Source organism: Podarcis liolepis (genome assembly GCF_965112155.1).
Source record: "Podarcis liolepis genome assembly, chromosome: 4".
Classification (NCBI taxonomy): domain Eukaryota; kingdom Metazoa; phylum Chordata; class Lepidosauria; order Squamata; family Lacertidae; genus Podarcis; species Podarcis liolepis.
This window is the reverse complement of record NC_139558.1, coordinates 57,105,803-57,132,252: the sequence shown is the minus strand read 5'-3', so window position 1 is coordinate 57,132,252 and position 26,450 is coordinate 57,105,803. Positions and strand designations below refer to the sequence as shown.

The following is a 26,450-nucleotide window of genomic DNA, read 5'->3' as shown; positions in this document are numbered from 1 at the left end:
TTGCAGGTGATTTAACATTTGACTGTATCTACAGAAGTGACTGTGCAAATACAGCAGATTTTATTCGTTTTATAAGGTGGTTTTACAAGTTTGCTTTAGCTTGCTACATATTAGGGCCACAAATCAGTACACCATGATCCAATTACAAAGGTTATAATTAAGACCCATGGAAATTATTGTTGATTTTAACAAGACTCATGCATGGTCCTCTCAAGATACAACTCCTGTTTGCAACATTCCTTTATCAAAAACGTCCTTTAAAAACTCATTTAGAACATGTATCCATACTCGCATCTTGAGGGTGATCTTTACAAAAACATGATTTATAATATTAAAATAACCAAATGCCCATAGAGGTATATAATAGTGATTTAAAATGCAAGTTTGGAGTCTTTTCGTATGCAGGTTCAGTTTTATTATATCAAAATGCAAGTAACTTGACAGATATTTCTATAATGAAGTAAATCTTTAGATGAGCAAAAGTAATATAGATTGTAAAGAGGATTTTATCTCTCATACACCCATCACACATGCAGTGAGAAAGACAGTGAACTCAGTCAAATAAGTGTCTAGATTTATTGGGGAAAGTACCGGTTGAGCATTTACTATGATAAAGAAGGTTGTAAGTTTGCTGGTTACTCCTGAGTAAGCATGGCTAAACCCATATTTTGTGATCAAAATATTAATGAAAGTAACTTCAAAAGGTAAGGAAATGCAGTTTTAAGTACATTGATGCCATGTAATGTTTAAATGTATTCAGAGACATATATCACAGAAATATCTTCAAATAACTATGACCAGTTTATACCTGCAGCAGAATCAAGTAGTAAAACTTTTCCTGGATAATACCAGTTCATGCTTGAATTGGAACTGAGAGGAGCATGGCTGTACTGCACGTTTAAATGGGTGGAAATTGACTCCATATAAATAGAAAAATAGCACGGCAGGGTGAAAACTAGGATGAATCCATCTCCCAGACATGCTGAGATTCTGTAGGTGAAAAGAGTCATTCCTCTTTGAAGCAGCATAGACAAATGCAGTCTTTCCACGTTGCAACCTGAAATGATATATCCTAGACACAGCTTTACTACTCGATTCTACAGAACGCTTTCAACCAGCCCTTAAGCTATGGTTAGCGAGGAAAGAACATCAGAAACCATGGTTTCCTATTTAAAAAATGCACTTTGGACTGTTTTTCATGGTGGATTTGCATTAGCACTGCAGCCTTTATCAACTTGGTGAACTCCAAAGGTTTTCTGACTACAATTCCCATCAGCTTCAGAAAGCACACCCTATGCTGGCTGGGGCTGATAGGAGTTGTGGTCCAAAACATCTGGAGAGCACCAGGTTGGTAAAGGCTACACTTCCGTTCCAAGTACAGCACATGGTTTTCAGTGGCGCCTCCTACCCATTGCAGCTCTTTCTACCTCCAACTGTAAGAGTCAGAGGAGCCTCCAGAAGAGTATGGGGCATTGTGCAGAGAACTGTGGTATGGAACAAGAAATCAGTGAAATTTGTGGCACAATGTGCTTTGCACATGTGCTTTTCGCTAGCACAAAAACTTTGCTGGATAGAACCCTTTGGGTGCATCCAGCCCAATTATAATCCAGCACCCCAGTCAAGCCCAGCCCCACAGCCAAGGCCCCTGGAAGGTGAACTACACCATTTAAACAACAGTCCCAGAGTCCATCTTTTATGAAATGAAAATAAGGTGTTGAGATGTTTGGGTGAATTCCTATGCATCTGAACTGCAGAACTGGTGTGGTGGCAATTGTGGAAGAAGAGCTTCATCTTTACATTTCCTTCACTAGGACTAAACAATCCACTGTTTCCATCTCCCCCGCACTGTAGTTGGCCGGTTTTGTTTTAATGGAACCATGCAAGCCTCGACTCTTTTGTGGGAATTTGTGTTTGCAAGCTCTGAAAGGTAGCATGAGGCCAGCTCTTTTCCTCCCATCTGCCTGAGTGAGGAAGTAGATCACCACATACTTTGGGATGAGTGTGAGGATCATCTTGGCTATACCCAAGGAAGCCCAGTGACTTTTGTTCTTCACTTAGAGAAGCCTGATGACTTTGAGGGCCAAGTGATTAATGCATTTGAGTGGAAGGTAAGGGGAAATTTGGTGATTCTGCTCATCAGAATAATTAATTTCTCAGGTTTCTCAAAGGAAAAACAATACAATATAAAACAGAGAAAGGGGAGGGAAAGTACCTGCTTGATCTCCTTGTCAGTGAAGGGGTGACTCTGAGTCCTAGCATTGACTTAGTAACTTTATTCGACACTCCCTTCAGATGCTGTGTCACCTGCAGCGCATTTTTGTTTACATGAGTTCCTCATGCTTGGCGACAGCCTCTTCCGGGCCTTTGAATGAGTTGAGTCTTGTAACTGCATTTAGCTGGCTTAATTTAGACTGAAAAGAAGAGGCGATTTCCATTTATCACTTAACTCACCGCATCTTAACATGACATCCACTTCCTCATTGCTCTTCAGTTGCGATTTAAGGGCTGCTATGAAAATTATATGCAGCCTCATTCACTTCCTTTAGAAAAGAAAAACTTCTGAAGACAAGCATTATTTCACAACTAACTTTGTGAAAGCTCCGAACAGCAGTTTAGGTGCAGGCCACTCACCAAAGCGGCAGGTGGCAAGAAACCCACATCAAGCAAACTCTCAGGTCAGCCCAGCTCCACACAAGCTGCCTTTGAAACCTGGGTCAAGATTGAAAATGGGTTCCCACATACAAGACCGAAGCTGGGAAGAGAGGGGGAAATTTTAGCCCTCTATAGACTATGGCTAGCTACAAGCTATTATAGGTTGTGGCCAACTAAATTCTATTCAGCATATACCCACTGAAATTAATGGCCCTAAGTTATTAATTGGTGGCCCCTAAGTTATTATTTTCAGGATCTACTCTGAGTAGGGAGGTGGGACCCAGTCCTGAGTAATTGCAACAGAAGGAATTAATTGTCCATAAAGTCTGTTCCCTGTACCAAAATTCTTTTCCTGCTAGAATACATTTCCTCCTTAAGTTCACAGCTTTTTTTTTTATGTTACAGGTAAATCAAAGAAAAGACTGCAGCAGCTTCATCCACTCAGGACTTCATCTTTCAGGCCACATGCTGTTAATGCTAATCGTGATAGGGGTTTATTTTATTTCTAACTGACTCCTACGTGTTAGCATTAGTGGTGTGCGGTGCTTATTTCCAGAACTGAAATGGAAAAACATCTGCCACTGCTGGAAGGAAAGCAAGAAGCAGCCACTGTGGGCCACCTTGATGCTGAGAAGACAGAAAATAACTACGGTACTTCACATACAGGTTTGCTAAAATGTTTGTGTTTTCCCACAACAGAATGAAACCACTTTCTCAATAAATCTTTTATTATGACCACGGATGCGCACAAGTGACTATGACTTTTTCTATTCATTTGATAAAGTGTGGGTTTTATTTTCAAGTCATGTGACTGGGCATCTTTCATTTTGCCTGATGCTTGGAAGTGGATTCCAAGCACTAGTGTAACCACAGAGATATTCCCCGTTGCATTTCCACAGCACTTAAGACACACACACTCCATTAATCTTGCAATCATGCAACTGGCTTCTTCCTTTCTTGACCAAGGTCTATCCTGGCTGGTGAAAAGTAGTTCAGGTTGGGAGATGGCATTGACCAGGTGGATCCATGAGGTGGTGAATGTGTCTTTGTGCAATGGAGTGGCGCCTGCTGTACTTGAACAGGCAGTAGTATATCGACTCTTGAAGAAACTCACACTGTACCATATGGTTTTTAACAAGCTGCAATTACCCCCTCCTTTGGTAAGTTGGTGGAGAGAACGGTGGCTGGGCAGCTGCAGAAGTTCCTGAAGGACATAGATTATCGAGATATGCTTCAATCCAGGCTCAGACATGACTTTGAGGCTTGAATCGAAAGTGGGACAGGGGGAATACATCTCAGCTTCTCAGCCTCTCAGTGGCTTTTGATACTACTGACCATTGTATGCTCATGGACCGGCTCTGTATTGGAGTCACTGTTCTACAGTGGTTTTGTTCCTACCCACATGGTCATGCCCAGACAACAGCAATGGGAGATGGTTTCAACCCCTTGGTCCTTGTGCTAGAGAGTGTCTGGCCACGATCTGGTCTCCAGTGCTGTTTAGTATCTACATGAAGCCACGAGGTGTAGTCATTAGGAGTGTAGAAGTGAAGTGTCATCAGTATGCTCACAGCTCTAACTGACCATAACATCTCAGTCAGGAGCAGCTGTGCATGATCTGGACTGTTGTCTGGGTGCAGCGGTGGATTGGATGAGGGTCAATAAACTGAGCTTAACCCCTGGGAAGATGGAGGCACTGTGAGTGGGTGGTTCCAGTGGATGGAAGGTTGATCAATTGTCTGTTGTGGATGAATTTGCATGCCCTCTGAAAGAACAGGTTTGGCGTTTGGAGGTGATCCTGGTTCCATCTTTTGTTACTGGGGTCTCAGTTAGCCTCAGTGGTTAGGAGTACCTTTTACCAGCTACAGCCATTCTTGGACTAGGCTATTCTGGCCACTGTGATTAATACATGGGTAACCTCAAGACTTCATTATTGCAATACAGTCTAGGTGGGGTTACTCTCTTGGGCCTGCTGCAGACACTCCAACTGGATCAAACTATCAAAGGCTACTAGCCATGATAACTATGCTCCACCTTCAGTGCCAGAGGCTATATGCTTCTTAATACCAGTTGCTGGAAATTGTAAGGGGGGGGTGGGGAATGTTGCACACAGGTCTTGGTTTCAGGATTCCCATAGGAATCTGGTTGGTCACTGGTATATAGAGCTACTGAATATGAACATGGGAACATTGCAGCTGCCATACTCCTCTACAATAGCACAGTATGCATAAGCACTGTTAACAGTATCAATGTCCTAAGACGATTGGACATCACCCCAAGGCAGAAGTGGACACCCACAACAGGGCACAATACCAGCACAGCTACCTGTAGCTCATGTGTTTACAAAGTGCCGTATTTTTCGCCCCATAAGACGCACCGGCCCATAAGACGCACCTAGATTTTAGGGGGGGAAATAAAGGGAAAAAAAATTATTTCCCCCCCAGGTGCGCTGCGCTAATCCAGAAGCTTGGGGCAAGCTGAGGTCAGCGCGCCCCAAGCTTCTGCGTGCCGGCAAGCAGTCCGCTGCCACCCCAAGCCTCCCGCACCCGGCAGGAGGTCCCGCTGGGTGCGCAAGGCTTGGGGCGGCAGCGGACTGCTTGCGCGCACCTAGAAGCTTGGGGCGTGCTGAGCTCAGCACGCCCCAAGCTTCTGCATGCCGGCAAGCAGTCCGCTGCCGCCCCAAGCCTCCCGCACCCAGCAGGAGGTCCCGCCGGGTGCGCAAGGCTTGGGGCGGCAGCGGACTGCTTGCGCGCACCTAGAAGCTTGGGGCGTGCTGAGCTCAGCACGCCCCAAGCTTCTAGGTGCGCGCAAGCAGTCCGCTGCCGCCCCAAGCCTTGCGCACCCAGCGGGACCTCCTGCCGGGTGCGGGAGGCTTGGGGCGGCAGCGGACTGCTTGCGCGCACCGAGAAGCTTGGGGCCAGCTGAGCTCAGCCCGCCCCAAGCTTCTAGGTGCGCGCAAGCAGTCCGCTGCCGCCCCAAGCCTCGCGCACCCAGTGGGACCTCCTGCCGGGTGCGGGAGGCTTGGGGCGGCAGCGGACTGCTTGCGCGCACCGAGAAGCTTGGGGCCAGCTGAGCTCAGCCCGCCCCAAGCTTCTAGGTGCGCGCAAGCAGTCCGCTGCCGCCCCAAGCCTCGCGCACCCGGTGGGACCTCCTGCCGGGTGCGCGAGGCTTGCAGACACTCGCCCGAAGCAGGGGGAGCCCTCCAGAGGGCTCCCCGTGCTTCGGGCGACAGGCTGCCGCCCCAAGCCTCGCGCACCCGGTGGGACCTCCTGCCGGGCGCGCGAGGCTTGCAGGCATTCGCCCCATAAGACGCACCCCGATTTCCCCTTCATTTTTGGAGGGGAAAAAGTGCGTCTTATGGGGCGAAAAATACGGTAGATATCATGTCTGTGGGGCAAGAAGAGAGAAACAGCATTGCTACCAAGTTTGTCTGGATTAGTAAACAAATATCTCAGGATTTGATGCTGGGGAAGTTCTTCCAAATACTGCAAGATATGTAACTTTAAAAGGTATATGGTGCAGGAGAGTAATCTCGGGAGCTTGCCAAATATATTGTTCCTGCAACATGATAGTCAAATACAGCCTCTGTATCTCATTCACTCATATTTTTCCATCTTCTCCATGAGATAAATGAATATATACTTCCATACAACTGTGGAAAAAATTAAAGAGACAATCCAAGTGGCTGGTCTTAATGGAGCAGCATAGTGACCACTGCATTCACAGCCCCTGTTCAAATCAGCCTGGGCGGGAGTGGAGGAAAAATGCCTTTTCGCTACACCAGCTCCCAGGCTCACATAGTGAAAAGCCTCAAAACACATGTGATAGCTGCAGAGCTGGCTCGGGGGGGGAGGGAAGAGTATTGCATATTGCAAGATTTCCATTTCTGTCATCCACCCCCTAAATAAACCCAGTTTTTCCCCTTCAACTGTTTCAAAGTTTCCAGAAACTTTACATCCTACACCCAGCAGCAAGAAAGGCCCACCACTATGGAAATGAAGGTGGGCTTTGGGTACTGAAATTAGTGCAGCAGATTTCAGAGTAAGCCAATGCTTGCTACAGATGTGCGCATCTACAGTACATGTGCAACTACAAGAAGTTCTCACATACACACCCATGAATGGAAAACCACTCTGGTATGTTCAAAACGGGACAGTCTGAGCAGCAGGAGATGCGATGAGCTGTCTACCTCAATGATCCCCTAAAATTTTAATTCAACCTCACAACCAGTCACCTTCCTCAGGAAGGAGGGCTAAGGGGCTAGGTGGTTAGTCCTCCCCATCAACAAATGATGTCAGCCATGCATCTGATATATAGATGCTGCCACGATATAGGAGGCAGACAAGAGGGATCACCTTCTGCTGATTAGTCAAGAATATGTAGGGAAAGCAACCATGTGTGCTACAAGTGAAAGTTGGTCTGCATATATAAAGAGAGGTGATTTTTACCATGTGAGTCAATGGCCAGCATCAGCTCTTCAAAACCTCAGGCAGACATCTCCCTCTGTCCCGCTAGCATGGATTCTATTTCCAGGGATATCAAGGGCTAAAGGTGATAACTCAGCTTGCCAATTCTGTACACAAGAATGAAGAACCTGTGCTCTTCTGGACATTGCTAAATTAAAGCTCCTCATCATCCTTGACCATTGGCCATGATGGCTGGGGCTGGTGAGTGATGGAGTCAGTCATCATCTGCCATTACATGGAAATGGAGGTAAAGGTCAGTCTTACTGAAGGCTGGGGGCAGGGGCTGCTCAAAATACACTCTATTGCTGTGACAGGTTACATCATTGCCCTTTGCACTTTTGAAAGACTGATCTGTGTTCCAGTCTTATCATTTCTTTGACTAATTTTCTCTGGCTGGATCTGAATGTGTCCTTCAGGTTTATTTAAAACACTGTAACATGCGTATGTTTAATTGACTTGTAGAGAACACATCCACCGTGACAGCACTGTAACAGCAACATCTACCATGAACTGAATTTGAACTCATGCAACACAATTCCTGATGCAGAATTTTAAGTCACCAGGTTACCACACTAGAGAATGTATGGTTTAATGTCACTCTTGTAGCCCTCATTTAGTGGTGATGCTTCAGGGCTTCATATCCCATGGCAGGGGTCTGCAACCTTTAAGACAAAAAGAGCCACTTGAACCCGTTTCCGAAGAAAAAAAAAACTGGGAGCCGCAAAACTCCTCATTATAAAAATAACTTTTATGTCACTTTTTTTTATTTCTTTGTTTGACCCCTCAGAATTACTCCTCCTCATAGAAATAAACGTTAAATTAACAAGTTACCTTTTTGTGTGTGTGTGTTCTTCACTCCCCTTCAAAACAGTGACCAGTGTGCATGCCCCCTTTCAATGCAGTGACCAGCGTACATGCCCCTTACAATGTAGCGGGTGGGCGGGAAGGTGACGTCGGGACGGTGCATGACTAACGCACGCACCGCCCCCATGCGACATCACAGCCAGTACAGCGCCCACCACAGTGGGGAGTGTCGGGGCACACAATGCGCCTCCTCCCCTCGCTAGTATCCGCCCCGGAGCCGCGGTAAAGGTGTAAAAGAGCCACATGCGGCTTCGGAGCCGCGGGTTGCAGACCCCTGTCCCATGGTAACCAACTGCACTGGCTCCCGGTGGAGTACAGGGTCAGGTTTAAGGTGCTGGTTTTGACCTTTAAAGCCCTATGCAGCCTAGGACCCATGTACCCACGGGACCGCCTCTCCTGGTATGCCCCACGGACCTTAAGGTCCACAAATGACAACATTTTGGAGGTCCCAGGTCGCAAAGTGGTTAGATTGGTCTCAATTAGGGCCAGGGCTTTTTCAGTACTGGCCCCGACTTGGCGAAACGCTGTCACAAGAGACTAGGGCCCTGCGGGAGTTGACATCTTTCTGCAGGGCCTGCAAGACAGAGCTGTTCCGCCTGGCCTTTGGACTCCGTCTGACCCTTATGTTTCCCTCCCCTTATGGTCTTGATTTATCGGCTACTTTTAAATTGAGGCTGCATTTTAAATTACATTTTAACCTGTATTTTAAATTATTTTGTTTTTGTTTTGTTTTCCCCTATTATGTTTTTACTGTGGGTTTTATTGGTGTTAGCCGCCCTGAGCCCAGCTCTGGCCGGGGAGGGTGGAGTATAAATTTTTAAAAAATATTATTATTATTATTATTAATAATTATAAAATACATACATAACCCAGTACATATCAACTGTAAAATGTGCTAAGACTACAGGCTATGGACAGACATTATAGATGAGAGGCGACATCATTATCTAACTGGATTTGAAACCAACTTTCCCAATTCCTATTGCAGCAATCCTGTTGGCATAATTTAGTGGAAGCTTGCAGGTGTGCCAGCACATAGACTTATAAAACTGTAGAGTTGGAAGGGACTCTGAGGATCATCAAGTCCAATCTCCTACCATGCAGAAATATGCAGCTATCCTATATGGAGATTGAACTTGCAACCATGGCATTATCAGCACCGTGCTCTAACCAACTCAGCTATCCAGTGAACTTTCCCATCCATAAAACTTTCATTTATGTTTACACCTTACTTTTGATTTGATGAAGTAGGAGCAAGGGCCAACAAATGCTTTTTTGTCCAAGTCCATGAAAACCTACGGTCAGAAGTCCTCTTTGGGGGATTGATTGAATAATGAAATGGTACTTTACAAAGAAAACACAATTTAATGTTGACAAGTTTTACCCATGTGCAAATTAGAAAGACTTAGGCCGATTCAATATTTGAGATTTCATTTTCATCTTTTGCTTCTTTCATTTTGTCTTCACTGATCTGCAAAACACAGTAAATAATTTACTGGAAGCATATATTCTCATATGCTACTTGCACCAGTTCCGAGTCATTCTTGCTCCTTCATTTAGAGCAAGTGAAGAAACACTGCGCTCATATTAAACAACCTGTCTATTAGCAGCCACTCTTTTCTCAACATGGATATTTCTCAACAAAACTGTTGTATCTGATGTATGAATGGCAAAGACACAGCATAGCTTTTACCTCCCCTGGGAAATGCTAATTTCCTCCGTCTTAAGGCATTAACACTTTCTCACTGAAAACTGTTCTATTAATACATACCATATTGGAGGAAATTACAGTTCTGTTTTAGTTACATATGCAAATTGGGATTGCAAAGCAAAGTTCCCATACTTTTTGAAGTTGTACAAATAAGCAGCAAAACTTTCAAAAGATGGGCTAATATGGATCATGTAAAACTGATAATTTAAAATTTGCATTTTTGTATACATTTGATCCATAGCCCTATAAGAAATAAAACATTAAATACCCAAAGACAGCATGTCAACAATTCTAATAATAATAATAATAATAATAATAATAATAATAATGCAACTAGACTTACTAGGTTTCGAGACCTTTCCCGCAATCTGTGCCATATTGTGTGATGAAGCTGGAATGTGAAAGGGTGTAGTCAAGTATATAGCCAGACAGATGTCTTACCATGTCTACATTAATGGCCTATGACAACTACTACTCTGACAAGAACTTCCGTCACTACAGTTTCACAATAACTACTCAAGAGGGTTTTATCCAACTTAGTCATACTCTTAGCTGGCTCACTATAATCAGTGGACTAGTTAGCCATGACTAAAATTAAGCCCACTGATTTCAATGGCTCTCGCCAGTATGATTTAGCAAGATAAAACTTAAAATGTAGCAGTATTTCTTTATACCGTATGTGTTTGGTTTATTTCGTTTATTAGAAAAATATAATGTAAAAAAGGAAAGTAAGCAACACTTTGGTAAGTTAACTTTAAGTGCCAGAAGAAGAGTATCAATTTTTTCCAAATATATGTATCAACTGCATCATGCTGCCTTTTATTGTAAGCAACTTCGTAAACTGACTATTTAAAAACCCCAAATATATCAAAACAACTTGTGGTGTGTGTGTGTGTGTGTGTGTGTGTGTGTGTGTGTACATAAAAAGATTCCTAAATGCAAGCACATGCTTGTAACAAATTTATTTAAGTATGTAGAGAGAGATTTCTTTCAGCTCTTGACAAAAACTGCCAAGGGAGCACTGATCCAACACACACAAGCTGTTTAACATCTTTAACAAGCTTGTTCTCTACAATATACAAGAAAGATCTAACTACTGTTGCAAATGGACAACCAACAAATAGTATTAAATGGTCTGGTTGGGGGAAGTGGGGAACAGACCCCTTTAGGGAAGCATCCAACATCACATAAACGGAATTTCAATTGTGTGACAGGACTTCCCCTTCTTCTCTGCTCATACTCTCCCTGCCCGCCCCCCACCCAAAATCTGCTACAGAGGGCATCTAGGTTAAGAACCTTAAAGAGGCTGTGCTGCTTTTTATTCTTCATTAAAAGGAACAGATGGTCTTCTACGTCAAATTTATATTTATATATTGAAAGTGATTCAAGCTGTTCTTTAATTAATTAAATAACATTTGCACCCAGCCTTTCCCTTAAAAAAAAGAACAAAAACCTAGCAATTAAATTAAAAAGAAATGTAATTAACATAAGAAGGCTCCCTATGACAAAACTCAAAAAATCAAGCCATTTAATGGGGGTGGGATGCTCCAATGTTGCTGGACTTCCATCAGCCCCAGCCAGCACAGCCAAAAATCAGGGATGGTGAGATTTGTATTTCCACAACAGTGGGAGGGAAACAGCACTTCTATGACTGCTGTATAACAATTTTTGGTTTCCTCCTCTTTGTGCCATTTATAATTTACAGGTTTCTAATGAATGAGTTTCTACTTATTCTATGAAAAAGAGTAGTGGAACTACACATTGGAACTAAAAGTGCTATATCTCATCTCTAACGGGATAACTGAAGCTACTAACGCACCTTATACTGAAGCCCTGAAATAAGTAAGACAAACACATCCACATAACAAGCATCTTTTATGTTCCTTACTTCAATCACAAATATCTCTAAGCAAATTGATGACTTACCCTTAAGTAAATTGGAATAGAGAGACCCTGGAATCTCCGCATAAGCTCAGACTCAGCACTTGGAACATTATGAGCAGCTGTCACCTCATACTGGTGACATAGGCTGGTTCTGGGAATCTGCGGGCCTTCACTAATGTCTACAAAGTCGCCTAACCTGATTGAAAGCAAAAACAAAGAAAGATTAATAACTTTTTTTAAAAGTGTATTTCCCCCCAAAAAAACATTTGTCTCATTTACTGCAAAACAAAAGCCCTGCCAATGCGATGCACCAATAGTCAGTAGATTTCAGAACTGTTCTTTTAGAAAACCTGATGTTGTTTATAGGTGAAGCTGTTTATGGGAGGAACTAAGAAGTATACGTGCTATTATCTGTGTCACCTGCATTGACAGAGGAGATGCATCATTTGGGACCCCAAAAGGGAAGGTACCAGATTATTGTGGCAACACCATAATAAACCTAGCCTATGGAATCTAGTAAATAGGACAACTGACATGTAGCAGTTTGATTTTTAAAAGTCAGTTTAAGGCATTTTGAACATTCTAGGCAGAAGAAGTCAAAGCCCGAGAGCTCCCTATCCTGTAAGCAGAACTTTGCTCTTGGAACTCTAGATCCAACTCACAAGTACGGAATACAGTGGTACCTTGGGTTACAGATGCTTCAGGTTACAGACTCCGCTAACCCAGAAATAGTACCTCGGGTTAAGAACTTTGCCTCAGGATGAGAACGGAAATCGCGCGGCGGCAGCGGGAGGCCCCATTAGCTAAAGTGGTACCTCAGGTTAAGAACAGTTTCAGATTAAGAACGGGCCTCCAGAACAAATTAAGTTCTTAACCCGAGGTACCACTGCATTACATACAAACACATTTAAAATGTGATTCATTTCTATGCTGCTCTTCAATGTAAAATATCCCCACAGAGTCTCACCCCATGACTAGAATACGACTGAAAGCTGTTAAACAAGTTGCCTATTTGTATCTTCACTGTATCTGGGGAAGTTCAAATCATTTTTGTAACTTGATGACAGGTGGTTCACGGTTACAAGGAATCCTAGCGTGCAAGCGCGCGCACTCTCTCTCTCTATATATAATCCTAGTTATGAAACAAAAGCAAACAGGATTTTGCTCACCTGTGCAATTTTACCATTCTTTCAGAGTTCTGTGAAGCTTGCTGTTCAATTAACTCCCTTTTGTACCTACAGAACCAGAAAAGAGGCTCATAACTCAACATCACAAGGTATAAAGTGGAAGATCATAACCGAACTGGAATAATACACATTATGCCACACTTCTTTGCATATTCATAACCTTATATTTTCCTTTCTAACTACTAGGTTCAACCGCCCTCTTTCCGAGGAGTTCTTCTCAAGGAATTGCCAAAAGAGCATCTTTCTTACAGTCCGCCAGTCCTAGGTAAGCAGTAGGAGACGGCTTCCTTCTGTTAACTACTCAAATCCACAACAAACAGTGACAGTGGAGTTAACTCAGATACATTACAAGCTCCACAATATATATTATATATAATATTATATTATATTATATTATATATATAGGCATTATAGATACCTATACGTTCAGGCTTAAGCACATTGTTTCTCTTAGACAACACATCTCCCTTTACTTATATTCATTAACACTCTTTGTAGTAGATTAATTTAGACTATCTACTACACAGCAAAAAAATAAGTTACATATGTAAGCTCTCTCACAGGTATGCATGGCATATATGGCTGCTTGGTTGTTCCACATTCCTTTAATTACCAGCAACAGACTGTAGTGCCATCTACTGGCAAAAATGATGAAAAACTTCAGATCAGTACCTTAGTAACTGAAAATTAACATTACAGTGGTACCTCGGGTTACATACACTTCAGGTTACATACGCTTCAGGTTACAGACTCTGCCAACCCAGAAATATTACCTCGGGTAAAGAATTTTGCTTCAGGATGAGAACAGAAATCGTGCTCCGGTGGTGCGGCGGCAGCGGGAGGCCCCATTAGCTAAAGTGGTGCTTCAGGTTAAGAACAGTTTCAGGTTAAGAACGGACCTCCGGAACGAATTAAGTACTTAACCCGAGGTACCACTGTACAGTCCTGTTTATGAACAATTCAATTTACGAACTCCACAAAACCAGAAGTTGTGTCCCGGTTTGAGAACTTTACCTCGGTCAAAGAACAGAATCGAAACGGTGGAAGGGCACTGGCGGTGGAAGGCCTCATTAGGGAAAGCATGCCTCAGTTTAAGAACGGTTTCGGTTTAAGAACGTACTTCCGGAACGGATTAAGTTCGTAAACAGAGATACCACTGCAATTGTTTAATGTAACCAATTGGACCAGCTTTAAAACTCACTTAAATTACATATAAAACTTATCTCGTGAAATACAATACACAATTTCAGCAGAAGATACGGGTGACCTGCTTTTAAAAAACATGTGCTATTAAACATAATATGGTAATACTGACTTGTTATGCTGAAAAATTTCAAGCGCCACTTTTGCATCAACATCCAGCATTTCAAACGGAAGGTCTTTATGAATTAGCTTGTTAACGTCTTTTGTAAGAGAATGGAGACTTTCCTTGGAAAAGAAGAAAAAATGTATGTATACACAGATCAACAAGACAAGCAAGAAATACAGAATGCAAGTTAGCTCAGATGACTGAAATCCATGCTATGTAAGGATTAGCCCTCACCCTCCAGTGGATTTTCCAAGGCCAAACCAATTGGGATAAGTCTTGCCTATGCTCAGCCTTGGAGTAAGGCAAGACAATGCAATATAGAGACAACAGATAGTAAATATTAACTGTTCCTGGTGATTTTTCCTTGTTGTAATGTTTCATTCCCCCACCCCCCATAGACTGTAAAATTATTTAGCTTCTTTAGTTTTACAGCCACCCATGAAAAGTGCTCTCACTACTTTACTTCCAAGTAAGGCGAATAGTAGTTACTTTGGAACCAGCCTGAAACTGCATTTACGGATTAAATAATAGACCAGAGCTTTCCAAACTCTTCATGTTGGTGACATGCTTTTTAGATATGCATCATTTCGCGACATGGTAATTCATGGTAATTCAGTTTTACTAGCAAACCGGAGGTTAAACTAACCCCTTTCGAGCCCCGGGAGGAGCGTGGGGAGCGTTCGCACGACACTGCAGCCGACACAAACGTATTGTGACACGACAGTTCAGTAAGCTCTGTAATAGACCTTCTCTGTTATACAAGCTCTTGCATGGGAAGGTCAATCTCAGTTTATAAAGACTAATTTGTAGTTAATTAATTCTCATGTTCACTGTTGAAACTAATACAAATAAAAGGGGAGGAATCATTTCTAGAGAATCATTTTTACTGTGCACACTACAAAATGAGGCATAGCTATTTTGATCTTTATCTGGGGGCCTTTTCGTTTCCGCATTTATTTAGTAGTACAAAAATGGTCTAAAAATCGATTTATTTTAATGCTTAGAAGCATAGAATTGGAAGGGACCACAAGGGTTATCCTTGGGTCCAACCCCCTGCAATGCAGGAATCTTCTTTCCAACATGGGGCTTGAACCCACGACCCTGAGATTTCAAATTTCATGCTCTACTGACTGAGCTATCCACAGGGTTATCACTAATTAGAGAAAATACCACCGCAGTAACAGGAACAGGTGAGCCTCCCTATTCATCACAAGGTAACAGCCTTTCTCAGCTTACTCCAACTGCCCTCAGTCCCAGCCTCTATGCTCAATGGCCAGAGATGATGAGACTTGTAGTCTAAACTGCCTGGAGGTTGGGGAAAGATTCCATTTTAGCATCCAACCAGTACATTTGTGTTTCCTTACATATACATACACACACTTCCTGTACGTGCACATACACAATACCCTGTACACAATATACTGCTACCCTTGTATACAGGAATATACCCTATATATTCCTGTACACAATATACTGCTTTCCTTACATCAGGGGTCAGCAACCTTTTTCAGCCGTGGGCCGGTCCACCGTCCCTCAGACCATGCGGTGGGCCGGACTATATTTTGAAGAAGAAAAAATGAACGAATTCCTATGCCCCACAAATAACCCAGAGATGCATTTTAAATAAAAGGACACATTCTACTTATGTAAAAACACGCTGATTCCCGGACCGTCCACAGACTCGATTTAGAAGGCGATTGAGCCGCATCCAGCCCACGGGCCTTAGGTTGCCTACCCCTGCCTTACACAATATAGTACAAATGCTTCAGTAATTCCAGATGCCTGGTTTTGCTCAGTCAATTACAAGTATGCTGGAAAAGGACTAGCCTAAATAAAGTTTTGCCAATGCCAACCTAAATATCCCCAAGATGTGACTCCAAGCCTGAATGGATCTTAAGGAGACTTCTGTGAACAGAAGAGCTTCTGGAATTCATGGATGGCACTGAGATCCAATAAAAGATCCCATGCGCTGAAGAGAAATAAGCATTTTTCACCTATTTCTTCTTCCACCCTGCAACCTTCTGCGGGAGGTTTGGAACAGATTTTCAGGGGATGAGAGACAAGAGATGGAAGATGGAAATAGGCAAAAGTCATCTTTTCTGGTGGGAGCAAACTCAGGGTGGACTCCAACAATGCATAAGCAGCTTTCCTCTCACCTCTTCCTCTCCTCCGTCTTGAAGAATCCTATGTGTCCCCAAGATTTGTTTCAGAGGGTCCCACAATCCTCCAGAGCAGATTTTAAGGGCATGAAGAAGAGGAAAGGAGAGGAAGGGGAAATCCCAATGCACAAACAGAACTCTCTTCTGCTTAGGAACAGGCAATGTTGGATACAAGCTTTAGGATCCTAGCCAATGTCTATTGGACAGTATTTGCTGGCAAGTAGATCTGTGTTTGGTGAAAATTTCCCCTGTATTTTGTAACACTGAATAACCAAATATCCCCCAAATAAAGAGTACACTGGAACATGTCTAGGGAATCATCATACTTACAGAAGTTGGTTTCCAGTCGTCCAGCCTGCTGTCCAAGATTACATCGTAGCAAAAAGCCCCCGATATCACTGCATGGCAAGTCAAGATCCAAAAGAAAATGAGTAATTTTTGAAGTTAAGTCTGAACTAAACCTATTTTGCAATCCTAATGGTAGCCAACATATGGGGCTTCCTACAGTATCGGAATGCTCTTATACATGTTTATGGTGAAGCCAATGTGGAATACTGGGTATGATTATGGTTGCACCATCTAAAACGGGTAGTGATAGAATAGAGTAGGAAAAGAGGAGAGCAACCACAATGATTTATAGGGGTTGGGGCATTTTCTTTACAGCAAAGATAAATAAAACGTGGGTGGCTATTAAGGTCAACCTCTGACACCCTGCTCTGAGTTTCACCACCTTCTGGTAACTGGAGAAAAGGGTTTACACTTGCACTTCATCTTTGGAAGTCCTTTTTCAGAGAGGTTCTCCCAGTGTCAATGTTGTTCTCTTTTCAGCAAAGGTGAAAGCATTTTTATCTGCTCAGACCTTTTAGATTTTCTACAATTTTTATCAGAGGTAAGTTACACTGAGAATCCATGAAGTTGACTAACAGTAGATTCCAAACAGCTAAGTAGTATTTCGCCATTCAACTTTTAACTAACTTATAGAATTGTCTGCTACAAGATATGGCAATGGCCATTAATGATGCAAACAGATAAAAATTATTTGATCCATTTGCGAAACAGGTTTTCTCTTTCCCCAAATCTCCTCACACAGGGCAAGGGGCCACTACAGGGCTGAGGAGAGGATGGGGAAGTCCACTCATACGAGATTAGAATTACTCTAAATTACCAAAGCTTTTGAAATGCATAAATTAAGCAGACCTTTAATCAAAGAACCTTCTACATGTGTTCCAATATACAATTGATCAACTTTCAAGAACAGTAAGTTTGCAACAGCAAAACATGTACCTGGCACTTCCGGAGCTCTAACAAGAGTGACTGGGTATTCATCTTTAAAGGCCTGTTCTAATACACAGCCCAGCATCATAGCACAAGAGCGCCAATAGGCCTGCAACAAAGGATTTCAAACAAACTTTATTTATTCTAACATCATGCCATGCCAGTTCAGTTCAAGTGAAAACAAAGTGTAAAAGTCTCAAAATATGCAAGAAGACAGCTGCTAATATTAATGGATATCTCTCCACCTCACTTCTGACATAAAGTTAATGGATATCTCTCCACCTCACTTCTGACATAAAGTTTGCTTGTGGTAGAGAAGTGGAAATGTGAGGAGTGGAGCTGTCTTCCATTTTCATGTACTGTGTAGGACTAGTAATCGTTGAAAGATATGAAGCCCTCTAGAGCAGAGCCACATGTACAAGATCTTTCTAGAAATTGTTTGCTATATGGTAGGATCCAGATTCCCCATTAGAGGAATGGCCAGATTCTTTCCATTTTTGGAAGGCACCAAGATACAACAGAGACTCTCTGATAGAGGAAAAGGAGAAAGCGATCTTCAATGGTTCCTCCTTTTTCCTGTCTCCTCAAGCTGCTTCCCACACGATTATAGAGGGTCTCACAATTTTCTGGAGAGCTTTCCAGGACACACAGGGTAAAGGAGAAATTGGGGGAGTTTCCTTCCCTGCCTTCCTCTTTCCGAGTAAAATAGAAGTTCACAGAGCTATTCTGGATTCAACCGTTATTGGCCTGCATTTCTTACTGTTCTACTATAAACAAGAAGAGCATTGCTTATGCAGTTATGTGGAAAGAGATATAAATGTACTACAGAAGTGTGTGATTTAAAAATAGAAGAAAACCAGGAAGCCAAATATTTTGAATAATACCTAAAGTGTAACCATGTATGACTATGTAGCAATTATTTTCTGCCCTCATCTTTGTGCTTGTATTCAACAAACAAGATTCAAATCCTTCTCTTACTTAGGTTTTATTCGAAAAAAGCTTCAACTCAAAGGGAAGAAAACACTGTGAAGAAAAATGGTACAAACATACTTTGTTCACCTCCTCCGGATCCTCACTTTTGAAAGTAAGAAACTGAATTTCACAGGAGTGAGTCAAAGGCCTGTACATATCCCAGATTTGTCCATCTACAAGGGCAAGTACCGATCTCTTACTGTGCCATTCACTTAAATCTAGGAAAGGAGAAAAAGTACAAAAAGTACAGCAAAATAATAGTGATAGTATAGTTGTACTTTGTTTACAATAATCAGCCAGACAATAAACCATCAATTAAAAAAGAGTGAGCAGCAGTGGCATTCTCCATGGACCAGCTGTTGCTCAGCCTTTACTGTCAGACACTATCAGAGCTCAAAAACATTTGGGATAACAGAAGAGAAAAGAGAGGACCTAGTCAGCCTATTTATTTTTTTAGATCATCTTGTAGAATGTTGTAAAGAAATTGGATGGATGGAGCATACTTCTCCTTCTTAGCTTGTTAGGAATTCCTTAATTCCCTGGTGTGTTCACTCCCTGATAGATGTGAAATTAGGCAGGGATCCTTTTGATGGCCAGGGAAAGGTGGAACTAACAATGTTGGAGATTAACAAGGGTGGGAAACCACTGGACCTCAGCCTAATTTTGAAAACCACCTGGAAGGGATCATTCAAGTCCTTGGAAGAGCAGTCTGCCTCCCCACACAAGCAAACTGTTGGGCAGGGAAGAATAGGATTCAGGAGAGAAAGACTGAACACCTGAAAGTGAGAGACAGAAAGAGTGGCTCTGTCTTCCATTGGCAAGTTACTCCTAAAGGAATGGGGGCCCATGAAGGGGGGGCCTCTACTCTCAACATACTAGATTGATAGGCCCCATTAATAGATGATAAAATATAAAGGGATGGGAGTAACCGATGGAGGGAGAGATTTCTGAATGGGATACAGGAGCAACTGGGTAATGGATCTGATTGTACTACCTTTGGAACAGTGAACTAGATTTACTTAAAAAAGGAACATTTATCACAAGGACATTCTTCTTCATATAAAATTAGCTGATGCACTGTCCATCTTTTAAAAAGTGTGGTTTTGATTTGCCATTTGGCTTAAGGGTGACATAACTACAGCCCTCCATTTGCAAGTACTTACGCATAGCACAAGTGTAAGGAGTGGAAAGCCCTTTGTTCATTATTAAAAAAGTGCCTGGATTAGGTTTGCCAACATATTTAACTTCAATCTTCTCAATTCGTGGATAAAGTGACAATTGTCTCTCTTTCTCTTTTGTGAAGAGCTCACTGCGCATCTGAGCAATCTCAGCTACTGAGAGTTGAGGAGCGGGAGCTGTTGAAACAAGCCCTGGAAATAAAAGAAGTCTCATCAAACAGCATATTGCTTCATTTTAGTAAACAAAACAATCCCATGCCAGAACAGTTCCTTGGAAGCAAGCTCTAAGGATCTAAGTGGAATAGTAGATAATTTATATATCATCAAAAAATGTTGCAGTAAACAAGACTTTGACAAGTTTTGAAACTATTAGGTAAGTTCATTACTCACCATCAATATCTATAATGAATAATCAGCATAAGAAAAAAGTACTTCATATATTCAGAAGTTCAAACATGTTCTTTAAATATACAATTCTATTAGACCTTACCAACAAGTCAGATCTAAAAGCAATACTGCTGTGCCAGTATTCAGGGGTCTTTCTACACATCCATATTTTCATAGCTAGAATTAACTTGATCCAGCTTAATAGCCTTATCACCACATGCTACATTAGGGAGAGGGCTATCAGTGTTGTACAGGAAATTACTATTAATATGTTCACTGCTGTAACTAAAGGAAGAGAGGAAATTTTCATCATGGTGTAGTGGTTATAGTACTGAACTAGTACTGGGGAGAACTAGTTTTGAATCCTCACTCACGTCATGAAGCTCACTTGGTGACCATGGGCAAGACACACACTGCCCAACCTAACCTACCATACAGGGCTGTTGTGAGCATAATTGGGAAGGGAGAAGTATGTACCGGCTTGAGCTCTTTCGAAGAAATACATAAAATACATTTCAAAGTCCAAAAAATGGTGCAGGGGTTATGGCAAACCCTTTAAAAGTTGTGGGATGGAATAATCACAGTGTTTTTCCTCCTCCCACTTTAACACAAAACAAAAGGCATTTTTTAAAAAGGCAGGCGTGTCCCTGTAAATGTTTAGGGTGCCGCTATTCTCTGTCCACTAATATATATGCCAGTCAAATTATTCATACCATACAAAAAGGATGGGCCCTGCTCACAGCACAAAGATTCTGCATACTACACAAGAGCACGCCACAAAAGTGCCCTACCCCAGCAGCACACACTGCCCTAACCACAAATCAGACTTCCTTTTCGTCCTATTGAAACTTAGCAAAACATAAGGTTTACCAAGCTGCAATATCTCTGGAGAGAGAGAGAGGAAGAGGAAGGACCACGGCGCTACCCACAAAGAGCAAAACTGGATCCAAAGCTCACAGCCTCTGAACTCGTTATGAACCTTCAGGGTTCAGCTTGGAATATATGAGGCGCCTGCCTCATTTGGCTTAAAAATTAAAGATACAACTAGGCCCCAGCGTGCAAAAAATAAATCATGCTTCCGAAGGGCAAAGCGGTGGGTGGGAAACCAGCATTTCTTCACTTGGGAAAAAGCAAAGCACTGCAGTTCCCCCACGTGCTGAAATGGGACGTGCAAATCACTTGGGAATGGAAAGGGGCAACGTTTCTCTCCCTCCCCACACCCGCCAGCCTGACCCAGCCACTCCCTGGCGCACTCACTCCGGCTGCAGCCTCGCCACACTCCGCGGCTCCTCCAAAGAGAAGCCATCGCCAGGCGGATCCTTCGCCCCTCGAAGCCCGGCGCAAGCGGAGCACCAACAGTCGTCGCCTTCCGGAAAACAGCGGCTGCGAAACAAAGGTTCCGCCTCTCTTTCCCAGCGCGGCTCGTGACGGCTTCCCCCCCCCCCCCCCCCCGCGCAGCTTCTGGAAACGGCCCCTCATGGGCTATGCGTTTGGAAGGAGCGGGCTGAGGCGCCTGCTCCTCTCTCGCCTGCTCGAGCGATCCTTTCAGCCCGTTTTGTCAGCTGCAGGTGGACAGGCAGAAATGCAAGAGGTGTAGCAATGGGCAGAGCTACTATGCCTATTTGATTTCTGTCCGCTGTGCAGCTGCTGCAAGGAAACTGGCCAGGAGACGGAGGGGTTGCAAACGGACCCTTTCTCTGTTCATACAGTGATCACCACCAACCACGCGCCTTGGCACCCGCAGAGGTGCCCTAAACTGACGCTGAGCTTTCTTTAAAAAGAAAAAGTATGTCTCTAACCCTAGAAAGTTATAGGGCAAAATGGGCAGGTACCATCTAAGTCGGGCATCCCTAACCTGTGGCCCTCCAGATGTTTTAGCTTACAACTCCTATGATCCCTAGCTAACAGGACCAGTGGTCAGTGGTGATGGGAACTGTAGTCCAAAACATCTGGAGGGCCAAAGGTTGGGGGTGCCTGATCTAAGTCATTTCTGTGAAATATGAGTGTGTGTGTGTGTGGCTTGGCCACTTTGTGTATTTTTCCAGGTACTGGGGGATGCTGCCTATTGCTATTCAACAGCGACAGTGTTTGTGGAGATCGCCACAATATTGATTTTACATGCACAACCAGGACTAGCAGAACATAGCTGACATCCCATGGTAAGCACAAGGAGCATCAAGAGCAGCTGTCTCTAGTTTTGTGTTGTGCCAAGCTCCCCATGGCAGCCATTTTGTGTAATGCCATTTTCCCCAACAGCTATTTTGCGACTGGCGCCCCCAGCATTCAGTCAACCCCTGGCATATATTATATCAGCACTGAATGGTTTGTAGAGCTGCCCCCTTGTGCCCCACCATCACCACCAAAAAAACACAGCACTGGTGGGGGGGCCACCAAATTTTGGCATCACACAGGGCGCTGCTGGAATTTGAGATCCCAAGGTCTGCCACTGTACATAGTGTGAATGTCTGCAAGGACAAAACCTTTGTACGTAGAGCTGTACATATGAAAACTTCCATGTTATCCAGAGCATGAAGCAACTAGAAAGGGTAAAAATAAATATTCAGATCAGAATGTAAATTCAAGCAGTTACATCTGACTTCTGCATTGTCACACGCAGCAAGTGAGATGACACCATTAATTGGATCAACTGTGCTGGACAGTTTTCGATACTGGAAGCAGGTTTTCAGATTGCACACGACTCTTGTCAGACAAAGGCATGTACCCATTAGCAGTTTAAAAGATAATGAGGTCATCCCCTCCCCACCCACACAACATTTAAATTTGCTTTTTAACATTGCTGTACATACCAGATAGGGGGTGAGGATTTCTTCACCCAATGTGCATTACCTGATTGGTTGCCCTGCACCAAATTCCAATGGAGCTGTCATCTCATGCATAATGACTGCCTCAAATGTACACACTTCAGCTTAACTGTGACTTAAGTTTTCAGATCAGATGAAAGCTAATTTGAGGGGAAACACATCTAAACACAGTAAACTACAGGATACATATGGATTGTGGCTAATATCATATGTACTTGGCTTCAAACCCCAGTGGTGGGAGTGCATTGTAGCTGGAATAAATGTGCAGAGCCTTAGTTTAGGAGACCAAAATAAACATTGAAGATGCTAGATAATTGGCCTGATCATTATCCAGTTACAAAGGTTTCCTGCTCAGTGCTGTTGGCATGGAGATATCCTAGACTAAATCAAAGATGGCATTCTAATGTCTTGTATGATGTCACAAATGGGATATACTCAAAGTCATCATCATCATCATTTATACCCCGCCCATTTGGTTGGGTTTCCCAACAAAATATTAAAAACACAATAAAACATCACACAGTAAGAAACAACTGCTAAAGGAATCTGAACACTGGGAAGTTGGGTAATCTTTGTGACAAGTGATATTGGATGTATATATTTTTTTTCCATAGAGGAAGAGGTTTAGAATGATTTGCAGGCTGAGTAGTCAACTCATAACTCATCAAATTCAGATGATCAACAGAAACTCTGGATGTCTTGCCAAGAAAAGAGTTAATCTTATTTGGGACTTTGGGAGCTGATTCATGGTACTATTTTGGAGATGTTAACCCACCATATTGTGACTCTTCCATCTAATGCTTTGAAGGGAAATTCATATCATAACATTAATTTTTTACTATTTTGCAGGACCTGGTAACTGTAAGTGTTATCATATGGAGACTTTTTCACAGGATCCTTTTTTACCATATTGAGGTGCAGATCATTTGAAAATGTTAGTAAGAACCATCTTGGCTAACCTCCTTCAAATAAATGAAAGTTACTTGTGGTTATGACAATAATTAGGGATTCTCAAAAGTGTATCCACATACCATGAGGCTAATTCCTGTCACCCTCATTCCTCAACTTAACTTTTGACCACTCTAGTATGCTGGTTCATTCAGTGTTTCAAGATTTGAGTTTGAGAAGGGAGGGATTCCTGTTCTGTGTATAGATGGGGCACATCCTCAACAGGAGTCCACAAACAGCTGTCCAGAAGGTTTAGGTAACATTGCTAAGGAAGTTCTGCCCAAATGGTGCTCACATATGGACCTCACCCTGGATGAGAGGAGAAATGCTGAAGTATGGTATAGTAAATCGATGACAACCTATATATACAAAGCTTGCAATCTTAACAAATAAAATGCATTCGGTTCTTACAATTGTTTGGGAGGAGCAGGCTCCATTTGGGTAACATCTAATTTTGTGCTTGCGCTAAAGTAGCAGCTTTCTTCTTTCTTTTGCTGCTAGAGGGCTCCATTTTAGAAGTTGTTGCTGGTCTTAATTTCATTTCAGAAGTTGTTGCTGGTCTTAATTTCATTTCAGAAAAACACCTTAGAACACTTCAATGCTTTCATCAAGTTCCATTGAGCTTATCCTGCTTGTGACATCATACACGGCCTCAGAATTCCATGTTTGCTTTTAACCTAAGTTATCTCCATGCCAACAGCAGTGACCAGTAAACTTGTGAAACATAACCATCAACCTGCCTTTCCAGCAACTGGGACATTTCCTTTTGCTTTTTTATATTAAAGCATGATGGAAGAGTTGTGTGGAAGACCCAGTTTTCTGAGTGCATGTTCTGGAAGTTGGGCAATAGGGGCAGTACAGGATTCCTTTTGGTGTACCGACCTCCCCGCTGCACCAAGGATTCCCTGTCCGAGCTGCTTCAGATCGTGGCGGATATTCTCCTGGAGACACCTAGTTTGGTTGTCCTAGGGGATTTTAACATCCACGCCGACACGACCTTACAAGGGGCCGCTCGGGACTTCGTGGAAAGCATGGCCTCCATGGGGCTGTCCCTGAATAAGTTGGGCCCAACTCATAGTCATGGACATGCCTTAGACCTGGTATTCACCTCTAGTGACGTGGGTGATCTGACACTAAGTAAAAGTGCAACCAAAGAAGTGCCATGGTCAGATCACTTCCTGGTGCAACTGGACTTCTCCGCGACCCTTCCCCTCTGCAGGGAGGTGGGACCAATTCGGATGGTCCGCCCCCGCCACTTAATGGATCCAAATGGTTTCCAGAGAGTGGTAGGGGATGCTTTATCCCATGTTGATGGCCTTTCAGCTGATTCCCTGGTGGCCTGCTGGAATGCGGAGTTAACCAGGGCTATCGACTGTCTGACTCCAAAGCGCCCTCTCCGATTGCATGGAGCCCGGACAGCCCTGTGGTTTTCTTCGGAGCTGAGGGTGATGAAACAATCGCTGAGACGGCTAGAGCGTCGGTGGCAGAAAACTCACTCCGAATCTGACCGGACACAGGTTAGAGCTCAACGTCGAGCCTACCAAGTGGCGATAGCGACGGCGAAGAAGACTTTCTTCACCGCCTCTATTGCATCTGCAGAAAATAGTAGCAGGAGACTCTTTCAGGTGGTCCGCAATTTAACGGAACCACCTTTACCACCGGGGCCTTGTAAAGACCCCAAGATCTCCTGCAACGATTTTGCAAAGTTTTTTGCAGATAAAATCACTCATATTCGGAAGGAGCTAGACACCACCGTGGGAGCAGGGCTGGGGCGGGAGAGTGCTAGAGCCCTGTCTGGTCAAGTTGCATGGAATCTATTTCAATCCGTTACCCCCGAGGATGTGGACAGGCTGCTTGGACGCGTGAAACCAACCACCTGTCTCCTTGATCCTTGCCCATCCTGGCTAATAAAAGCAAGCCGGGAAGGGCTGGGCGATGGGCTCTGCGGGGTGGTGAATGCTTCCCTCTGTGAGGGAACATTCCCAGATCCGCTGAAAGAGGCGGTCATTAAACCGCTTCTTAAAAAAACCATCTTTAGACCCGGCCAGTATGGCCAACTATCGCCCAGTCTCAAATCTTCCATTCTTGGGCAAGGTGATTGAGCGTGTGGTTGCTGAACAACTCCAGGCACGCCTGGAGGATGCGGACCATTTGGATCCCTTCCAATTAGGGTTCAGGCCTCATCATGGGACTGAAACTGCCTTGGTCGCACTGGTTGATGATCTCCGGCGAGCTAGGGACAAAGGTGAGAGTTGCTTCCTAGTTCTGCTGGATCTCTCAGCGGCCTTTGATACAATCGACCACAACATCCTTCTGGACCGTCTAGAGGGGTTAGGAGCTGGGGGCACTGTTATACAGTGGTTTCGCTCCTTCCTCCTGGGCCGTGTTCAGAAAGTGGTGGGGGGGATGAGTGTTCAGACCCTTGGGCCCTCACTTGTGGGGTGCCTCAGGGTTCCGTCCTCTCCCCCATGCTTTTTAACATCTATATGAAGCCGCTGGGAGAGATCATCAGGGGGTTTGGACTGGGTGTCCATCAATATGCAGATGATACCCAGCTCTACCTTTCTTTCAAATCAGAACCAGTGAAGGCGGTGAAGGTCCTGTGTGAGTGCCTGGAGGCGGTTGGAGGATGGATGGCG

The 26,450-nt window shown here is 43.5% G+C and overlaps 1 protein-coding gene across 2 annotated transcripts; it reads right to left on the bottom strand.

Moving 5' to 3' along the window:
- Positions 1-9,324: 9,324 nt before the first annotated feature.
- On the bottom strand, positions 9,325-24,341 carry MRPL39 (mitochondrial ribosomal protein L39). Of its 2 annotated transcripts, none has more exons than XM_083500370.1 (10): positions 24,223-24,341; positions 19,640-19,846; positions 18,555-18,694; positions 17,514-17,613; positions 16,560-16,627; positions 14,077-14,189; positions 12,744-12,809; positions 11,617-11,770; positions 10,034-10,081; positions 9,325-9,450 (listed from the first exon to the last, which is right to left on the bottom strand). In XM_083500370.1, exons 1-10 carry the CDS (start codon positions 24,257-24,259, stop codon positions 9,385-9,387), a joined length of 999 nt encoding a protein of 332 aa, XP_083356496.1. In that variant the 5' UTR covers positions 24,260-24,341; the 3' UTR covers positions 9,325-9,384. The 2 variants fall into 2 exon arrangements, with proteins under 2 accessions (XP_083356496.1, XP_083356495.1); XM_083500369.1 differs by lacking the exon at positions 24,223-24,341 and adding an exon at positions 21,299-21,457.
- Positions 24,342-26,450: the final 2,109 nt, after the last annotated feature.